Source organism: Centruroides sculpturatus, unplaced genomic scaffold, assembly GCF_000671375.1.
Source record: "Centruroides sculpturatus isolate CEXI.00-Female unplaced genomic scaffold, Cexi_2.0 scaffold1067, whole genome shotgun sequence".
In the NCBI taxonomy this organism is placed as follows: domain Eukaryota; kingdom Metazoa; phylum Arthropoda; class Arachnida; order Scorpiones; family Buthidae; genus Centruroides; species Centruroides sculpturatus.
The window spans coordinates 64,261-83,125 of record NW_019385388.1 but is presented as its reverse complement, the minus strand read 5'-3'; the positions used below and the strand labels follow the sequence as shown (position 1 = coordinate 83,125).

The following is an 18,865-nucleotide window of genomic DNA, read 5'->3' as shown; positions in this document are numbered from 1 at the left end:
CACGTTTAGTTTAAACGGAATAATCCCACCTTTGGGAGCCGTAAAATTTGCTCCTGGCCTCGGTTATTATTGGAAAGAATTACGGTAACCGGACCACCGTCCTAATGGTTAGACGATAAAAATATAAAAACTCTGTTATTATGTCCCGTTAAGACGATAACCGTAATTATCTTGGGAAAAATATTTCGTCGACAAAACCAGAGGAGAATAATTTCTTTTCCGAGATAATTGTCTATTCGTACGTATCGAGTGGGGACGTATCGGTGCTCCGACTTCTAAGAAGACGTCTTATTATTAAAACTTTTTTCGGCCGCAGAAAGAATATCGATCGAGCGATATTTTCGGTCCGAGTGGCGATTTTTCGCTTTCGGGCTCGGCCGAAACATTCCTGTCGTTGTCGAAACTTTACGCCTGCGTTTTAGCCCGTTTGTTCCTTCTTCCGTCCTTCCCATCCTGGAAGAACGAGAAAGGTTCTCCGGGGAAGAATTACGGACGGAGAGACGGATGTTACCGGCCGTTACTGGCGTGAAAAAGTCGGAACGTGGCCGGACACGAGATGGAGTCTGGCATCGGCCTTCGGTCAACGGCGACCGGAGATGGATTCCCAATCGATTTTGAAATATGGCCACCAAGCTGACGTCTTCGAATCTCTCGCCTCTTCTTTCCTCTCCCACCATTTTTTACGGCGGTTCTCCCTTTTGGATTTACGGCCCATCTTCCGACTACCCGTCTTAAAATCCAAAATCCGCTTTCCTTCTTTGCTATTTTCGGCAAGAGTCACGCCAGTGGCTGGGAAAATGGAATGCCGCGAGAACGTCTCGTACCGACGTAAACGTCGAAATATCACTTGGCTACACTTCGTACAAATAAAAGACGTTATCGCGCCTTATTTTATTCTCTTACAGTTTCTAGAGAGGTATTTAAAATGGCTAATTTATGTGGGATTATTTCTTTACATTTGTTCCGCGCAATCGCCAACCCTCTGGAACCCTTCTGCCCCCGCGGGGAGGCACCCTCTCGATTCCGGTAGCACGGTTACATTTGAATAAACAAAGCGGTTGCCATGGTATCGACGTCGTCGTCGATATTCTCTTCTATTTAATTTACATTCTAGAAAGAGTATTGGAGAGAATCGTAGAAGTGAAGGAACTCGTCTATCGATTATCGTGTCGGAGGTCGCGTCAAACGTCCAAGTTACAGCCGTCACCGCTAATGGCGGTGTCGTCCGTCCGTCAGGGATAACAATCGCGTTTAAAAATAGAAGTTGGCTCCGGTCGATGTAGGAATTCGGTGGATCGTTACCCAAGTTGTCACTTATTATCCAAACTCTTACATAATATATTACTCGATGAATTAAACATCGTTTCTCCCTCTTCTTTATCGTCTTCCACTCTCCTTTTCGGGATCGCCAGCGTAACACATCGACGTCGTCAATTATTCTGCCTACTTTTTCCTGGTGAATTAAGTCACGTGCTGTAAACTGGGAAACTCCGGCAACACTTTAAATATAAGCTTTAAACCAGAAGCGCTACCTGCGGGTACTCTAAACGATTTGAGGTAATGCGTAGATAAACACGGGCGATAGTAGGGTGGACTCGAACGGGAGAAAAGAGAAAGCCTATCATTGTTTTTAGTGTCAATACGAAGAGGCTTTATTGATCGATGTGTACAGTACATATATATATGAGAGAATTGGACGTTACGGCGCCGTCTTTAAAGAACGTAACGCAACGTTACAAACGAATTTTCGGTTTCCATTATGCGGATTTCTCCGAGGATTCCGCGTATTTACGCAATGTGAAAAATTAGTAACGAATGCGAGGGGGAGACGGGGATGTAAATCTTTAAACAAAAATATTAAATAAAGTGAGAAAATAAACATTTCGTGCTTTCATTTGCAGACTTTTTCCTGGCATTTTTAATGGGAAGAAATGAGTTATTTCTGGATCGGAAGAGCGGAGATGTCTACATTATTGAATATTTGATTAAAAATGAAGAGTTGTCCAACTGCTGGTCGGAGAACGTTTAGTTAATTATTCCGTCTTTAAATCAAAAATAAGATGTGACGGAGTAACTTATTTTCAGCCTGGACTTCCGAGTTACCATTACTCGTCATCGTAATTAACACTAAATAATAACGAGGGAATGGTAATTAGCGCTAATATATCAATACTAATTATTATTCTCTTCTTAGTCTCGATCGATCGTCGCAATCGTCACTGCCGTGTTCTCGGCAATGAAACGGTTTTCTATGTACGACATTATTGTTACGCGTAGGCCTACGTAACAAATAAAAATGAATTATCCAAGCTTTTAATTGTTTTTGTACGTTAAGCAAGTTTTAAATGCTCTTTGTATACGTGTTTGCGTGTTATATTAATTAATTTTCTTGGCTTCTAAGGTATAAAAATCTGTCAGAATTTTACTGGAAAAGTTTCTGGAAATGCTCTTAAACTAGATATTTTATAAGAGTTTAAAGAAATGGAATTACAAATCATTTTGATTAAGGTCATTACATAAAAAATATATATTTTATAAAATATAAAAATATATATAAACAATATTTTAGTAGTGTTTTGTTTCGTGAGAAGAGGAGGAGAAGATGATTTATCGGGCATCCGGTAATTTAGATTTGTAGCTTGCGGGTCGAATGACTTTGTTTCTGGTTTCCCGAAACGATTTTTATATGGCGGATGTATTGTTTTCGACATTTTTTATAGGCTATCGTGCAAATTTATTATTTGGCCAAATAATTGCGTTATTCCGCACATAAAGCGCGTGTAACCCGCCGCAATAAAGAACAAAGAGACGACACCCCAAGTGTAAACACGCGGTTAAGTAGCGGTTCACGCCGACGTGTTTAAAATTATGTTTATTTTAAACACTTGAATATCAGTTACGGAGTGTTGTTAATACAAGAAACGATTATTCGGGGGCGAATTGTGATTTTATTTAAATTATTGATTTACGTCCGTTCGGGAACGGTGATTTTACTTAATCGCGATGTAAGCGGTAATTAGCGAACGAAAGAATGCAAAAGTTACGGCAAGATGACAGAAGAAGTAACAAGGCCCTGGGTTACTCTTCGGGCTTTAATAAAAACTGATCGATCGAACAAACCCGAGGAGTTTTGTATTCCCAGAAGCGATCTCTTTAAATTTGATAAATCTTCAACGTTAAAGTCACGCCAGATAAATCTCCGGTAGAATAATTTTATACGCTGTTCTCGCAAATAAACTGCACGTAGAAAGAGCTCATATTTATCACAAAATTTACATTATTATTCCGGTGTAAGCCTCTCGAAATACGAAGGGAAACGTCGAGTTTGGAAGCATATTTACATAATTTTTTAAGCTTAAATCTCGTCCGGACCGAAATAAAATTAATTCTTATTCCGAAATTAATTTAAAACGCGATTTTTGAAGCGTTAAATCCAACGGAAATCAATTTTATCCGGAAACAAAAGGAGCTGCCCACGCGATGTTGGCTTCACCTTCGAACGTCGAACCTCTGCACGAAACACGTCTTTACAGGAAGAGCGTAAGCAACTAAGGAGTGAAATTATATAAAAAATGGCTTTTAAGCGTGCGTGACGAATACGTCATCCAGTACGTCAAGGATTTACGTAGATAGTGACGAGTCGCACAACTCGATGATTTTAATTATGATATACGCCTATTAGTATGGCGCGTTGTAATATTTATAGCGTATTAATACAGATCATCTACTCGTCTATACCGTTTATTGATAATGACGAAGGGCGTTATACGGAGATTTGATGCTACTGTATCTTCGAGCAATTGATGCAAATGTTATTCCCCATTACATTCATGTATGTAGAGTGTTAACGTCGCCTCCGATGGGATGTGTAGTCAGAATATTTTTATGCAAATTTAAAAATTGTATAAGAATAACAATGTATTATTAACGAGAAATATACAGTTTTTAATTAAAATGGCGCAACAAATATAACTGGAAGGAACCGGATGCGAACCCGTGACCTCATAAAAACGAGAGAACTGGCATTAGGCACACGCATTGGCTTTATGTAATATTTGATACATTCCCATTTTCTCCACGTTAAATCAATTTCTATTCTACGTGTGTGGTGTATTTAAATAAAATTTCCAGATCTTATTTAATAAACTGACGAATATAGACTTTCATCTGTTATCATCGTCAAATATTTGCCACCGTTCTCGGGAGGTAGACGTTGGACGAATTGGCACGAGTTCAATTTTCAATGGCGAGCACACGACAGCGTAGAACGAATAATTACGAAAATGTTATAAATTGCAAAAACGGTTGTCCAATTCACCATACTTACGCGGGTTTTTCTCTCTTTTATTTTTTAAAAACGTGAGGAACGATGTTTCTGAAAGGTCGAGCGCTGTACACGGCGCTTTACACGTCGCGAGTGTGGGACGTTTGAATCTTATCAATTACTATAAGTACGATGACGTGTCTAGTTGCGTACTGTACGTAAGGAATCGATGATGAGACTTGTTTCTAAAGCGAAGAAGTGACAAGTCGTCTTCCCAGCCTTAATGTAACAGGAGAACGTAACAATTCTTTTAAAGCGCATAATAATGATGCTTATGCTGTTTAGCATTTGAAGTAAAAGTACAGCGTAACTCCGACGTCACAAAAACCTCTCTTAAATCGGGAGAAGAATAAAATAAAGTGACTCGTATCGAATTCTCGTAAATCGACTATTGTAAACCTCGATAATAGGAAAACTTGTGAAGAAAAAATGTTCGGATTTTTCTTTTAAAACGGGTCGCGTAATAAAAAAGGGGGTTTATTTTAAGACAACAACTCCATTTGGTTTTTATCGTTATCGAATTTGATTATCAACATTAAAAATCGTATAAAAGACCGAACGTTTGAAGAAGAAAAGAAAAAGAAAAATCGTTTCTAAGAGCCGAAAGTATTGCTTGTGCTGTTTAAATAACGATTTAAACGATAAAAACTTTATTAAAAATAATCGACCGTTTCTGCCAAAGTTTCTCCTTCTAAAAATATGAAGTTCTCGAGTTTTTCTACCCACAATTAATTGCCATTTCGTCTTCTCGACAGAGAATCGACCCGTTCATTAAATACTTCTTAATGGATATCAAAGCTGTAATGATATATTGTATATGTATAAAATATCCTTCTATCCTCTTCAGCGTTATTGTATATTTACAAAGAAGCTGTAGAGGATAAAGAGTACAGTACATTTCAGTCATTTTAATAGAAATAAAAGATTCTAAGACGACGACTGGCGAGTGTTTATGCCCGAGAAGAAATCGAATTTACTAGCCATTCCTCTTAATCATCTTTGAAAATATCCAGCACTGATGAAATATCCTCTTTTCCTTTCGTAATAGAGCTCTTTCTGTCCTGTGTGCACTAAGAGGGCCTTTTTTTCTTAGGTTCCGTCGTGGGTTCTGGTAGGCTCGCGATAGAATCGAGTGGCGGATGATTTTGAAGTGTTTTTCCTTTTTATGAGACTATAAAGAACATTCTGTTATTCGTCCACGGAATCGCCATCGTTTTCGGTCATTAGGATGATTTTTACATGACCGAAAATCTAAATCATTCGTCTATGGTGGAATCCTCGATACAACTGCAATCATTGTTTTTATCGCCGATTATTATACTGCGCGTGTCGTATGGGCAAGGACGGAGTTAGGGGGTATCAGGCGCGGCTGAACCTCCTTCCGCGGGTTTTTTCCGAATAAAGCCGGATACCTCGAGTAGTAAAAAATTTTGTAAGGCATATTGTTTCCTTTCTGTATCCCTATTAATTCCGTATAGATGCGCTACGAGTGAGATTCACGATGGTATAGATCTATACTTAGCACTTTGTAACTTCGAGGGTTATGTCGAATCGGGATTATCTATGAATTAAGTAACGCAGTTATGGGAGGATACGTATACTGGTTACGATGCTTTACATGGAGGTGGCAGTGTTTACGTAAACGTTACGTAATGTATGATCTCTATCCTCGAGTAATAGAATGATTGGTGTTTGCTTCCAAAGTATTGCCGTTCGTGTCACCGATCTGTACCTTATAAGCGTAATTAGTAAAATAATGTAACGTTCGGTACCCGTGCCGTGTATTCTTCCTTAGTACGATTGAAAGATATCGAGTATACAAATTAAGAAATTATAACGTGCGCAACTTTCGATTTCCATACTCATTTTTAGAGACGAATTGCGTCCGAAATTCGGGGACCGACCGTAACAATTCCAGTTTTAATTGGTAAACTTTTGGAAAAGAAATTGGCTCCGGGATAACTACGCCGTCCTTCGTCATAATCTCCCGCCGTATCGACAAATAAGGGTAACGCTTATCACGTCAGGTAAATAGCTAATGCGATGAATCCAAAATGGAACGGGAAGCGTTGAAAGAAGAAAACTGCAATCCAAGTCTTTCTTGTCACCGAGGAATCGGAAGAAGTTCGTAACACGGTAGTGTTTCTTTCAGAAAACATTCACTGGGAAAATTTTTCTTATCTGAAAGTGTGACGAATGCAATTGGTCGGTTAATACATATGTTTATATATGTACACGTAGAAATAATGGTTGTTTTATGTTTTTTACAAAATGTATTTTATATGCGGTTATACGAGGGAATATTTTTTCAATCTCCGGAGGGTAATACCCTCCCCGACTCGCCCAAAGGAAAATCAGCGTAACGGAGGAGCGAAAACGCCGTCTGCGACTTCGACCAGAAAAGACGTTTCAGAATGTAACAAACAGACCGTCCAAAGTATTCGTTCTCGTGCAGAACTCACCGATTCCGACGAATGATTGGGAGAGAAAAATGCATTTCCGGAAGAAAATACACTAGACTCTCGCTAATCCGGACATTCCGTGCACAAATGTGGTGTGCCATATTAGCGAGAGTGCAGATTACCAAGAGCAGGCAGGCGTAAAGCGGGGGTTCTCAACCTTTTTCGTCTATCGACTCCTTTTATGAAAATTTGTTTCCATCGATCCTCTTTAATATTATGTAATATATAAACATGTGACAGTCAGTCTCCTATATGATTTTTAAAATTCATCTTCCTATATTTATTTGAGAGCCAAAAAATGTGTAAAATTTTTTATATTTATAAAGTTTTATCGTGGCCAAACAACTTTCATCGACCGTAAAGGGTCAGTTCCGATTGCGTTGGGAAACTCTGGCCTAAAGGTAACGAATGACGCGCAGCTCCGGTACCGATTTTTTGGAGGAAGACGGGAAAATACAGTAATACGGAGCACCCACGCGCAATACTGTACACAGAAATGAAACCAGAGTAAACAAGAAAACGAGATATATGACAGGAGTAACATTTTCACGGAAACGGAAATGCAAAGGCCATCTTACAGATATGCCGGATCAACGAGACTGCGCTATAGTGAAGAACATCTCGTGGGTAGACGGCTGGTTTTGTTTTGGACAAGGTCGGAGGAGATCCATTTCACGTATTTTTCCGGCTGTTATAATATTATGTTCCAATCGTGTCACATTTGGCCCTCCACGTGTTTAAAATCTCGACGTTTTGAGATTCTTTCAAACCCAAAAGGGTCAAAAACTAATACCGGGGTACGCGGGTATGCGTGTGCGCTGGCATCTGTTTCGTTTTACATCCGAGGATGGGATAAATATTAAGAAACGAAATTTGGCGTGGTAGCTTGTGTATAAAGGGCATCGATGCTATTAAATATTTCGCTGGTTAAAGGTCGAGGAGGAGAGAGGTAGAAGCGTCGTATCTCGAGTGGAGTCGGACTTAGTGAAAATTTTACTCGTTAACGGCATTTACAATATTTTTTGAAACTCGTTTCTATCTTCAAAATTAAGCGTATTTATAATATTTAATAATATAAAAGTTATTTTTCAATAACGTCTCATAACGGATGGACCACACACAATTTTAACTCGGTGCTAACGTATCTTAAAGTTTTTTAAACATAAGAATTTTGCCGGGAGAGTTACGCAACTCGTTGCTAGATATTTTTACGACGGAAAACTCGAGCCTCGATGGCCGAAAACGAGAAATGGCGGAAGGAGAAACAAAGGCGGTTGCCGAAAAGTCGTACCAAAAATGACTATTCGTCATCTGAGACTAGAGAGAATGGCGGACACGATTTTAGTCTGTATCACTAGATTCATTACAGAAAATTTGCATCTTTTTACGTGGCTCGATACTCCAATCCGTTGGCTACTACGCGGTATATCGCATTCAAAACTCTAACTTGTTTTCTTTCCCAAAAAGTAAAAATAGACAACTTCGCAGTACCTGGGATAACGTCGGACAGATGGACAGACAGAAAGTAGCCAAACTTTAGCGACAAAGGAAATGAAGAAATTAAATATAATTATTTATTTGCACAAATTCATTAGAAATCGAAATACGTTAGATTCGTCAATTTATAAAACATGGAAAACGAACATCTCGAATATTAAATCACTGCCATTTTAGGAGCAGATCCCGATGGCTGCAATCACAAGTTATAGAATATTACGAGAAAACCTAGTAAATATACTACAAAGAGAACCTCGAGACAATTGCGGACACTATAAAGCCTGATGGAAAAAGTGTCCTCGACTGCCCCAAACGGTGACGTTTGATTGCAATCAGCATCGAAAAGAGAGACGTTGACTACCCTATTTGAGTTTTGGCAAAGATGTAAATAAAAAGCGCAAAGCACGAAATATTTAAAAAGTTCGTTATAACAATTAGCCGTCAAAAACGACTTTTCGGCAGCCGATAAGAATCTAACGCGACACGACCCGTTCCATCAATCTTTTATTTTTTACAATATTTCGCGTCCAATTCCCCTAAATTTCATCTCCGACGGTCCACGAAATTCGCTTTTATAATTTGATCATAAAATATCTCCACTTACGGAATTACCGGGCGAAGACACCGGCCAGCGATTGGCCGAAAGTTTCGGCACCCGTTCGTCATCATCGGGTTGGGCTACGAATTACGGAACGGCCATGACGTATTATCGAATTTTACACTCGGTCAGAATGAAAATGCTCGGTAGACGGATTAGGAAGAAGAAAGGCGATGGAAAGTTTCTCGTAAGTTGTTAGACACGATAATAGCGGAAAGAAAAGAAGAATCCTTAGCACTCCGCTCTTCCAGCCACAGATAAGATCGGAGTGCTAAGGATTTTTCCTCCCTCCCTCGGCTTCTTCGTAATCCCTTAATTATAGCGCGGGTGATTCTCCGAAAATTTATCGCGCGCCACTTAAAAGGGGAGATGTCATTTTCAGTCTTCCCGGCAATTAATATTTTAATTCGACTGGAAGGACTAGAAGCTAGTTAATTGCTAGCGGATCTCCGGTCCCAGAACTTTGGCAAAGAACGACGAACGGACGAATTGAACCCCGTCTTTAAACTTTAACCGAGGGAAGAGGAAAGTCTTTCTTTTTTCGATAGAAGCGTCATCGAGATTAATTAAGAGAAGCGCGAGTCTTCTCGTATTTCGGATCTTCCGGTCGGCCGTAATTATCGGAACAAACTTCCGTCGGTCGTTAAACCCGCGCAAGAAAAAGAAAAAGAAAAGCTTCCCGTCTCTAATTACTTGGGTTTACCGACGAAACACCCTCCGTCCGCCGAGTGCGAGTTTCCGAACGTCCCGGAACCGCGGAGTAAAGGAGGGACGGGAGGAGGTAGGCCAAAGGACTTTTCAGGCTGATTTCAGTAAATAACTTTAATTTGTAGTTTTTAAAAGTATTACAAAATTTCCAATCTTAATATGTCGTGCTTCTCTCGTATAATAATAATAATAACAATAATTTCTAGTACATAAAAAATTATACTCTAGCAGATCTTTATGTATACTCTAGATTAGTCTGGTGCGAATTCTCTTTATTAAAGGATCAAGGTGGATAAAAGTTGCTGCAACATTCGCACTTTTTCGTCGTTGGTAGTCGCGATTCCGCTTTCCGGCTCGACCGATTCGAGTGTTATATTACAATGTGTACAGCGTTTTATGTACATGGGGCGGATCCCTGCCACGCGCCGGCGGAAGAAAGGAAAGCGACCGGAACGACCAAACAACTTATTGCTGTCCGTCGCTCGACCACGACGGAAAACGCGCCGACCGCTCGTTCAGGGATCCAGCAGCGTCTGGTATTCGGGCAGGTCGATGACGACGCTGTCGTCGCTACATTGAGCAAAAGGTATGAGGGGAGATTCCTCCCCGTGCTCGCTGCTCTCCGAGTGCCTTTCCGAAGCTCCGTCGTCCGACCGGCACTCGGCCGGAAGGGAGGAAGCCGATCTTCCGGTCAGACAGTCTTGGCTGTAACTTCTGCTGACTGGCGGGGACCCCCGGCGCGGACGCGACGGGCGCGGGTGGTAATCGTCTTCCGTGATAGTGGGAAGACAGGGACTGGAAGGCCACCCCAGAACCGCGGTCGAGACGTTTTCTCTCTTTTGCACGCGGCAGTTTCCTCCCCCCTCTCCCGATACCAGCTTCAGCCCTCCCCCGTCGTCCAGACTCGACCAGCGAGGCATACCTTTTTTCGGCCTTCCCGGATTTTCGCGCCATCCTCCGCGCTTCCTGATCTTCCGACCGGAAACGGCGGAAGATCCCTGTTCCTTGCCATGGATTCGTTTGGAGGAAGCACCCGGCGAGGAAGGTGCGGCCTCCACTAGACGTTCGGTGCTGGAGAAACGCGTCTGTCCACCCAGGTGGAAGAGAGATTCGGTTCCGGCCGACCAGGTGTCTAGCGTCCTCTCGTCGACCAGACTGAGCTTCCTCTTGGTTCTGTTCCCCTGGCGACGCGACCTTCTCCACTCTTGAAGGCTCTTCCTGTTTACCATCCAACTCCAGAGCATGGCGTCGTCGGTGGATCTTCTCCTGTTCTTCTCGAATTCTTCCACCAGCATCTTGGCTTCCCAGTTGCACGAGGTGGCCATCTCTTCCTCCTCCTCCCCCTCCGAGCTGAACGAATCGTTAGCTTCTGGAAGCGCTTCCTCCAGGTTGTTGTCCGTCGATCCAGAGAAGACTCCGTTGGCCGGAAACTCTACCCTCCAGATGTCGTCGGGTTCGAACACCAGACCTGACTACGGAAAACGAAACTACACCATGTAAAATTCACCTTTGAAAATAAATCACGATAAAAATAAAAACTGGCTTAAGAGGACGATTCCGATTGGTGCGTGCCACATAAATATCACATATTCAATAGACGTGCCATTAAAAAATAATAGAAGAGATTTTCGTAAATTTAAACTAGAATTTTGGTCACGCGGAGAATCGGGATGGGAAAATAAGAAACGGCAAACAGAAAAGATAAGGACGATACGATGCAAAGCCGTTTAGAAAAGACGGGATTTCGAGCAGAAATACACAGAACACGGAACGGAAACATCCGCTTACCGGAGTCATGCAGCGTGACACACAACATGGCAGATGGGGAGGGACACAGACGCAAATAAAAAGCATCCGCACAGATAACAAGCATCGTTTCTTTCGGAAAATCGAACACTTCCGGTGGCGGGACGACGCCCGCCACCAAGAATTCGATTTCAAAGTCAGCTTTCTTCCACCCGTCGGGCTCGACGGAGAACCGGGTGGTGCGGGAGCGAAGGATCGAGAGCAAAAACGAGTACAACGGAAGGACAAAGCAAAGTCACCACACACAACGCCTCGTACCATTGAGTTTTGTTCGTCGCAAGAATGACTGGGCGGAGGCATTCGTCCCTTTCCGGTTCCGGGCGGAGTGCCTTGGGGCCAAGAGTAGCGATGCCGAAGCAACCTGGGTCCTTCCACTTCTTCCGAAACGCTCGAACTCCGAGAGGTGGTCTGCGACGACACATCAAAACTAACCAATGCAATTGCCTCCACTTCGCCTCCCCCTTTCCGCGCGCTTCGGGGATTCCTAAATTGTCTCTCGTCCTTCTATATATATTTCTACAGTTTAATTAACGATTTACGATTTTCTCCGCCGGACGAGAATAGATTTAAGAAAGAAGAGTAACTTCTACTGTTTCCAATTATTTGGTTACTCTTCGTTAGTCTTTGGCGAGAACGGACCGAATAGACTCTCGATCGCCAGTTTTACGGAAGAGAAAATATCGATCAAAATGGCGCTTAGAATTAAGCAACTACAAAAATTATCTCTGGTCTTACAGAAGTTGTCGTCTACGGAAATTACATCTCATAAGTATTTTCATCCCCAAAAAAGTGTCGGAAATGAATTGAAGAAAATGTAACGTTAGCCTTTCCGGTTACTCGTTTAAGAAAGTCATCCAGCCGCCACACGGCTTTTCTCTATTTTTATGCTTAAAGCATTTTCGTTCCATCCGTCAATGTCGAGCATTTCGTGCGGTTTGTAGTTTTTCATTATTAATTACGTCTTACTCGTGTCTTTACAAAATGGCGCCTGGGAGCCAGTCGTTATATCGCAAACCGTAAACAACGTACGGCGCCTCGCCCGTTTTGGACGAGATTTAATAGACGTTTTTTCAATTGGTACAACGTTTCGATGGTGAAACCGATAGAGAAAAGACACCACCAGATGCGTCGAAGATAGATTTTGGACTTACGACAACGGATGACGAATCATTAGCGTACGGATATTCGAAAGAAAATGGAATGCAGTATCGTCCGATTGGTGTTAAGATAAAAAACAAGCTACTAAAGATTGGCTCTCAGGATTTCTTAAACGAAACGATAGTCTATGCCACTACACCACAACCCACGAACTTTGCAATACAGAAAATACTGAAGCGACCACGCGTACGGAGTTTCATTGAAAATAATTGCATCGGAGGGTGTAAAACGAGCGGGATTCGTTATTTCTGTTTTCGAATGGGTCACGGGAAAATAATTCCTGCTTATCACCAAACAACTCGTATCCCTCAATAGTAACAAAGCAACAGCCAGCTCTAATTATCCAAATAATCATATATCACAAATGAGTACATAATTGTAATCAATTATTACCGAGATAACGGTATAGTTCCTTAGTCCGTACCTCTCCACACGTCGCGTAAACTCCAGTCACTACACAGATTACAATCATCGACAACGTCATATAATCTTGCTCGTGATGCGTAGGAAAAAAATAACACGGAAAGACAATAGCCATTTATAATATTTTTATTGTCGAAGACCGGCTACCCAAAACTATTATTAACGATTTTTGTATAGCCATTCGGCGAAGATGTCTTCGCGCCGTAGAAAACAGATGGACAATTCGGTGATTCCGAGTTTTTACACAGCCCGAATCAATCGGAAAACTAAGAAGTGCGGGCCAAAAGAGTCCAGAAGAGATCGGTCGTTATCCGAGAGCTTAAGAGCGCAAACAGAAAACTCGCCGGTGTATTGGTCGACCAAAAATAATCCCAGCCTAAAATCCACTAGTAGAAGAACAAACTACAAGAGAATCATTAAAAATTTAAAAAAAACTAGCGCAAATAAGAGAAAGTTATTCAACAGTGGTGTTAAAAAGCGGGAATTGTAAGAGAAAAAAACAGCAGAGACATTTCCAGAAGAAAAAAGTAAGAATTAGTTGCAATTGATTGTTTAAAATGCCCGAAGCCACGATCTCGATCGAAAGAACGAATACAATGCGTCACTCGTAAACAATGCGCCGGTGCTCGTGTCCGTAACCACAATACCGTAGTTTCATTTGTTTCTAGCAGTGACAATGACGAATGATATTTTTTTATTTCAAAATTCATCTCCCCACTTGTCAATTTTTTGGCACACGGGGCAATAAGTTCTGTCATTAAACAATTGAAAAATTACGTTAGCATTTTTGCTTTTTTTTACATTGAAAACGGGTTAACAGCCTATGGTCGACGTAAGAAGCCATTATCGACGAGTACAGTACAATATGCAGCGCCTTATCTGAGCCAAACAGAGTGACGATTGGAGAGTTGGCAGTCGGGATTCTGTCATTTTATTTCACTTTTTGGGTAATTTCAAATTTAATTTGCACGGATATGACGCAAATTTACGTTAGGCGTTGAAAAGACCAGGGCTATAATAACGATCGATTGATCCAGATAGTAAAGTTTCTGGCCAATCGTATCTAGTAAAGGTGTGGGCAGAATATACTTTATAAATGAGTCCAAGAATATAGACTGCTACAGAAATATCTTGTCAGACGATTGCGCCGTGTCGCCGTGCCATAATAGGCAGTTCTCTACGGTTTGTTAGCATTATTGACAGTTAAACCGATACACAAATTATCGATTGGGTAAAAAAAATCCTTTCAATAGGCCCAGATCACGTGACTAAGCTAGCCGGTCACCATCTCGAACAGAAATCGGGCAGACTATCGAAATTGTCTGCCCCTAAAAAACCACCAGCGGGCTTAATTGGCGCCGTAATAAGGACGAGTGTTCGAACTCAGATTTTACCTTTCGAACTGCCCATTAAATTTTAAGGGCATTTTAAAGAATATTTCGTATCCCAATCTCGAGATACGTCGGGAACCATAAAGCCAAACATTGCACCCCAGCACATTTTTCCGTAATTTCCAGTCGATAGACCGACAGACTTTCGATCGAGAGTGTATTTCTCATCGTCACCAACAGAGTTGAATGGGTTGGTCTATTCGTTTCGGACTGAAGGACGTTTGGTACGTTGGCCTATGACCATTTAGGAATCGCCGATGCAAACGCGCACTTAGAATGAATATCGGAAAGTTTTCATCTTAAACTCCGAGGAGAATCAATTTGCGCGCGGACGTTCGTAATGGAAAAGAGGAGAGAGAAAGAGGCTTACCGAGCTGAGGAGGAGGTCGTTTTCGGTGTCCGTATCCGGGCTGGTGACGTCGGAGTCATCGTAACTGCTTTCGTCGTCCAGGAGGGCGAACTGCGTCAGCGGGACGGCCCGTCCGTCGACGTCGTCCTGATGTCGTCAGAAAGACCATTTACAAAGTCTCCCCGTACAGTAAACTTTAGTTAGTGACGAAACGATCGATTTATGACGTAAATTTTAAAGAGGGAAATACCTAAAAGTCCCAGCGACTTTAGAATTACCTTTAGGGAACAGCGAAGTCTTCTGATGACCGACTTCTTTTTCCTCAGTTCCTCTTCCAGCTCCGCCACCCTGGATCGCAGCTCGGTTTGCTTTTCCATCTAAACGACACCACCCGCTCCAATATTTTTAATGGATATTTCACTTTTATTCGCGAGGATTTATGTAAGAAACTCACTACGTAAGTCTTCATCACCCGTCTGACGTTCTTCATGATCTTTATCAGGTACTCTTGGAGGCCGTCGTCGAAGAGGGAGTCGTCGACGGTGGAGCGAAATCGCGCCCTCAGGCGCGTCATCGTCGCTTCTTCCCCGTCCGAAGAAGGAGGGCGGTCGGGAGATTTTCGGAGAACGGGCATCTTTCCATCCCCCTCGTCCGTCTTCTCTTTCGACGCCCAATCTTCCTCCGTCTGGCTCCACGCGTCTTTAGAAACCGTCTTGGGCGCTTCGGCGGTCGAAGACGTCTCTCGAGTGTTTTCCGCCACGGCCAACATCCTCCTCAGTCTGGCTCTTCTGGTGGCGTGCGCATCTTCCTCCCCATTCCGTGGATCGCGATCGACCCGTTCGGGTGGACGCTCGCCCTTTTCTTCGTTCGTCGACTCTTCCGCAGAGTCTCGTCCGACTCGGATGGCATTCGTGCCTTGGATTTCGGCAGGGGGTGGCGATTGCGCGTGTTCCACGACCGTGGACAGTTGCGATTCTATCCCGGACTCCCTGTTCGGGTGCTCTTTCCTGTCGGCGATTCGATAACCGCCGCCGTTCAATTTTAATTTCGGGCATTTCGATTGCGGGTTTTCGTTGTCGTTATCGGACGCCATTTTGGAATCGAGAGCGCTGTCTTCCGCTGCTCGCCGATTCTCTTGTTTTTGTACATTGATGCTTTTAGAGATTAGTTGGAAGGCGTTGGGTTTTTTGGTAGAGGGGAGTTTAATGGTTTGCTCTTCGGGATTCGAAGGCTTTCCTTCGCTCTCTTCGCTTTTGGGTTTCTGCTCTTCCTTACTCTTCAGCAACAGCACCCTTTTCAAAAGAGGTAGTTCGGACGATCGCTCCACTTCTTTTCCCCCAACCAACGACTGCGCTTCCGAGTTCCTACGAACCGCAGCCTCTTCCTTGGCTTTCAAAAGCTTTATCCTCTCCAGCAGGGGCAGTCCTTCTCCTATGACGGTGTTGGCGTCGCTTCCCGCACTCCCCCTTTCCTTCTCTCCTTCCCCTTCTACATTGATTCGTTCTTTCTCCTTCAACAACTTGATTCTTTCCAACAGAGGGAGACCTTTTCCGATAGGCTCCGAGCCCAGCGAAGGGGGGACGGTGGCGTCGTTAGCGTCCGAACTCAATTGGGGCTTGATGCAAGAGATCTTCCTGACCAAACCTGGAAGAAGACCGAGAAACGAGTCAGCTATTTTCTAAGAGGAAGTAAATAATTAATGACGTTTTACCTCGAAGGGGTCGAGAACTTTCTCCGTCCCCTTTCCATCGGATTTTCCTGCAATCGTTCCGAATATAAAATAGGCGGACGAAAGGAAAGAGACAAAGAAGAATTGGAATAGTTTTTCTACCTCATAAATTTTCGGATGGAATTTATATCGGATCCGCTTTCCGTGTCCCGAGATTTCTGTCGAGACGTCAGCGATTGAAGTTCCATTTCTTCCGACTCGTCCACTTGTCTTCTACAATAAATTGCAAGCGTGAAACGGATAACTGCGGGAAGCTGCGTCGCGTCAACGACAGACAAACGGACGTTCGATTTAAGCTGACAAAGTTATTTGTATCGCGACCGTTCGGCGCGAGAAACACCCTCCCGTCCAGGCGAGGTGGCAATAAAATTTAAGCATTTATACTTTAAAGAGGATTAAAATTAATATTTAAGCAAGACTTTTAAATGAAAGAAGAATGACTTTTTCATGTAGGCCTAGTGCTTAAAAGTTTTGCTAGTCTAGGCCTAATGAATAGCCAATTGAACATACACGGGGATACTTTTACTTCGTAGCAGACCTCTCAAACTTTGGACATCGTGTTTAATTCTCTTCACCATTTCCCGAGATCTGCAAGCGTCTATCGATTCCCTGTTTCTCGACGCTCTCAGTCCCGTCGGGCTAGTCGCGTCGACGCGATCCTCGTGTTTCTTGTTGCCTCCCGACGACAGTCGCGCCTCCATCAGTCGCTTCCTTCCCATCGTCTGCAGAATTTCCTGTCGAAACAAAACACGGACAATTCAGTTTCCCCTTCTTGCCTTGGGAAATTCGCGCTTTAACCCGAGTCCGAGTCCCGATAATCCTACTCCGGTCAATTCTTTCCCTTGTCATTAGAGCGCCCGACAGACACAACTGTAAAGAGTTGGAGAGTCCTTTCGACTAGGCGAGAAGGTAACCGTTTACTCGAGAGTCGTAATTAAAGCGTATCCCGGAAGGGAAAGAGAATTTATCCGAGAAGCGGAGTAGCGAGACAATTCGATTACGGCGGTATTCGGAGGAATAGGAGTTACCTGAGCCTCGGGGTAATCCTTCATGGCGGCTAACACATCTTCCCTAGACAGGCTGAACAATTCCGAGTATCCCACGGATCTGACGTCGGCCGTTCTTCTGCAAGAATAACGTCGACATTCTCACTCCTTCCGCTAACTTTAAGAATTCTCTAACGGAAAAACATCTCTCCCTTCGTCTTAAATAATTTATTTCCCCGGAGACGGGAGAAATTAGCCAAACTCCAATTTCTTCCGCCAAAAGTTCAAAGAGGCGGAAGACCTCGGGACAGTCGGGAGGGAAGGTTCTTCTCCTCCTCCGCTCCCGACCGCTTAATTTAATTACATTCGAGTAATTATGTTTAAAATACCTGTTGAAACCGTCCAAGTTGAGTATGCCGATCTCTCCGAAGAAGTCTCCGGCCTTCATCTGCGTCAGCACCTTTCCTAGTTCGCTGGAAGAGAGGAAGGGAAGAAAGGTCAGGGACATTCTGTCTGACCCACCCGCCAATAACGCTGATGGTTTACTTGATGACTTCCAGGATGCCGTCGGCGATGATGAACATCTCCCTCGCTACTTCTCCCTTGCGACAGATCAGGTCTCCGGGAGTGAAGATGTAGGCTTTCATCTTTAGCACCAAGTCGTGCAGGAATTCCGGCTGACACTCTTGGAAGATGCTCACCTAAAACGAGACGGAAATCGTCCGCAAAACTCTGTCTTCCTCGACCATCCGACCGCATCCCCCTTACCTTTTTTAGCGTTTTGAGGTTGACGTGGAGGGCCAACTCAGTCTTCAGTTTGTCGGGAAGGCTGCCCAGTGCCGAATGAATGTCTCCTCCTCCTTGCATTCGACCCCTGGAAACCAGAAAGAACGGTTAGTTGGTGGATTCGGTAGGAGGAAATCGCGAGTCGTTGAAGAAACGAAACGGATTACCTGGACCAAGAGTAATCGTACCACCTCTGAACTCTCCTCTGCATATTCCTGGGAACCTTGTGGTGCCTCATGTACAATTTGGCGCCGTCCTGAGGCGAGAGAAAGCGGAGATGAAGGAAGAGAGCGATGGTAAATCAAAGCGGCGTCGGAAACACGAGGAATTCCGCTAGCATCCCAGATAAAGGGGAAGAAATGGCGACGGGAGGAAACGGAACGAAAGGTAAAAAAATGGATTTCCGAAGCGATACGGAAAGAAAAATATAAATAAACGGAAAGAAAAGAACCGGAAACAGAGTTGGATGCATTTTATAAAAACAAAGATTTCAAATATAAACGGAGTTTATCGTCATTGGGCAGCTCCTTTGACGTCGACATTTTTCTTTCAGGCAACGGTCGGTGGGCGGAGAAAGGAATTTTCCTTTCTATTATTATACGAATCGAAGGCGCTGTACAGTACTGTACGGTCGAGTACAGTCGAGGA

The 18,865-nt window shown here is 43.2% G+C and overlaps 1 protein-coding gene across 4 annotated transcripts in view; it reads right to left on the bottom strand.

Moving 5' to 3' along the window:
* Positions 1-9,757: 9,757 nt before the first annotated feature.
* The window catches only part of LOC111638433, a 39,125-nt gene continuing 30,017 nt past the window's right edge, over positions 9,758-18,865 (bottom strand). For 2 of the 4 annotated variants that reach the window (XM_023384140.1, XM_023384142.1), the window contains exons 6-18: positions 18,385-18,473; positions 18,200-18,305; positions 17,978-18,132; positions 17,821-17,904; positions 17,474-17,570; positions 16,956-17,179; positions 16,548-16,658; positions 16,428-16,474; positions 15,171-16,360; positions 14,995-15,093; positions 14,738-14,863; positions 11,654-11,803; positions 9,758-11,061 (exon numbers count right to left, since the gene is read on the bottom strand). In XM_023384140.1, coding sequence (XP_023239908.1) covers positions 10,105-11,061; positions 11,654-11,803; positions 14,738-14,863; positions 14,995-15,093; positions 15,171-16,360; positions 16,428-16,474; positions 16,548-16,658; positions 16,956-17,179; positions 17,474-17,570; positions 17,821-17,904; positions 17,978-18,132; positions 18,200-18,305; positions 18,385-18,473 — 3,435 coding nt within the window. In that variant the 3' untranslated portion in view covers positions 9,758-10,104. The remainder of the gene's footprint in view (positions 11,062-11,653; positions 11,804-14,737; positions 14,864-14,994; positions 15,094-15,170; positions 16,361-16,427; positions 16,475-16,547; positions 16,659-16,955; positions 17,180-17,473; positions 17,571-17,820; positions 17,905-17,977; positions 18,133-18,199; positions 18,306-18,384; positions 18,474-18,865) is intronic. The other 2 variants (XM_023384141.1, XM_023384144.1) reach the window with 2 other exon arrangements.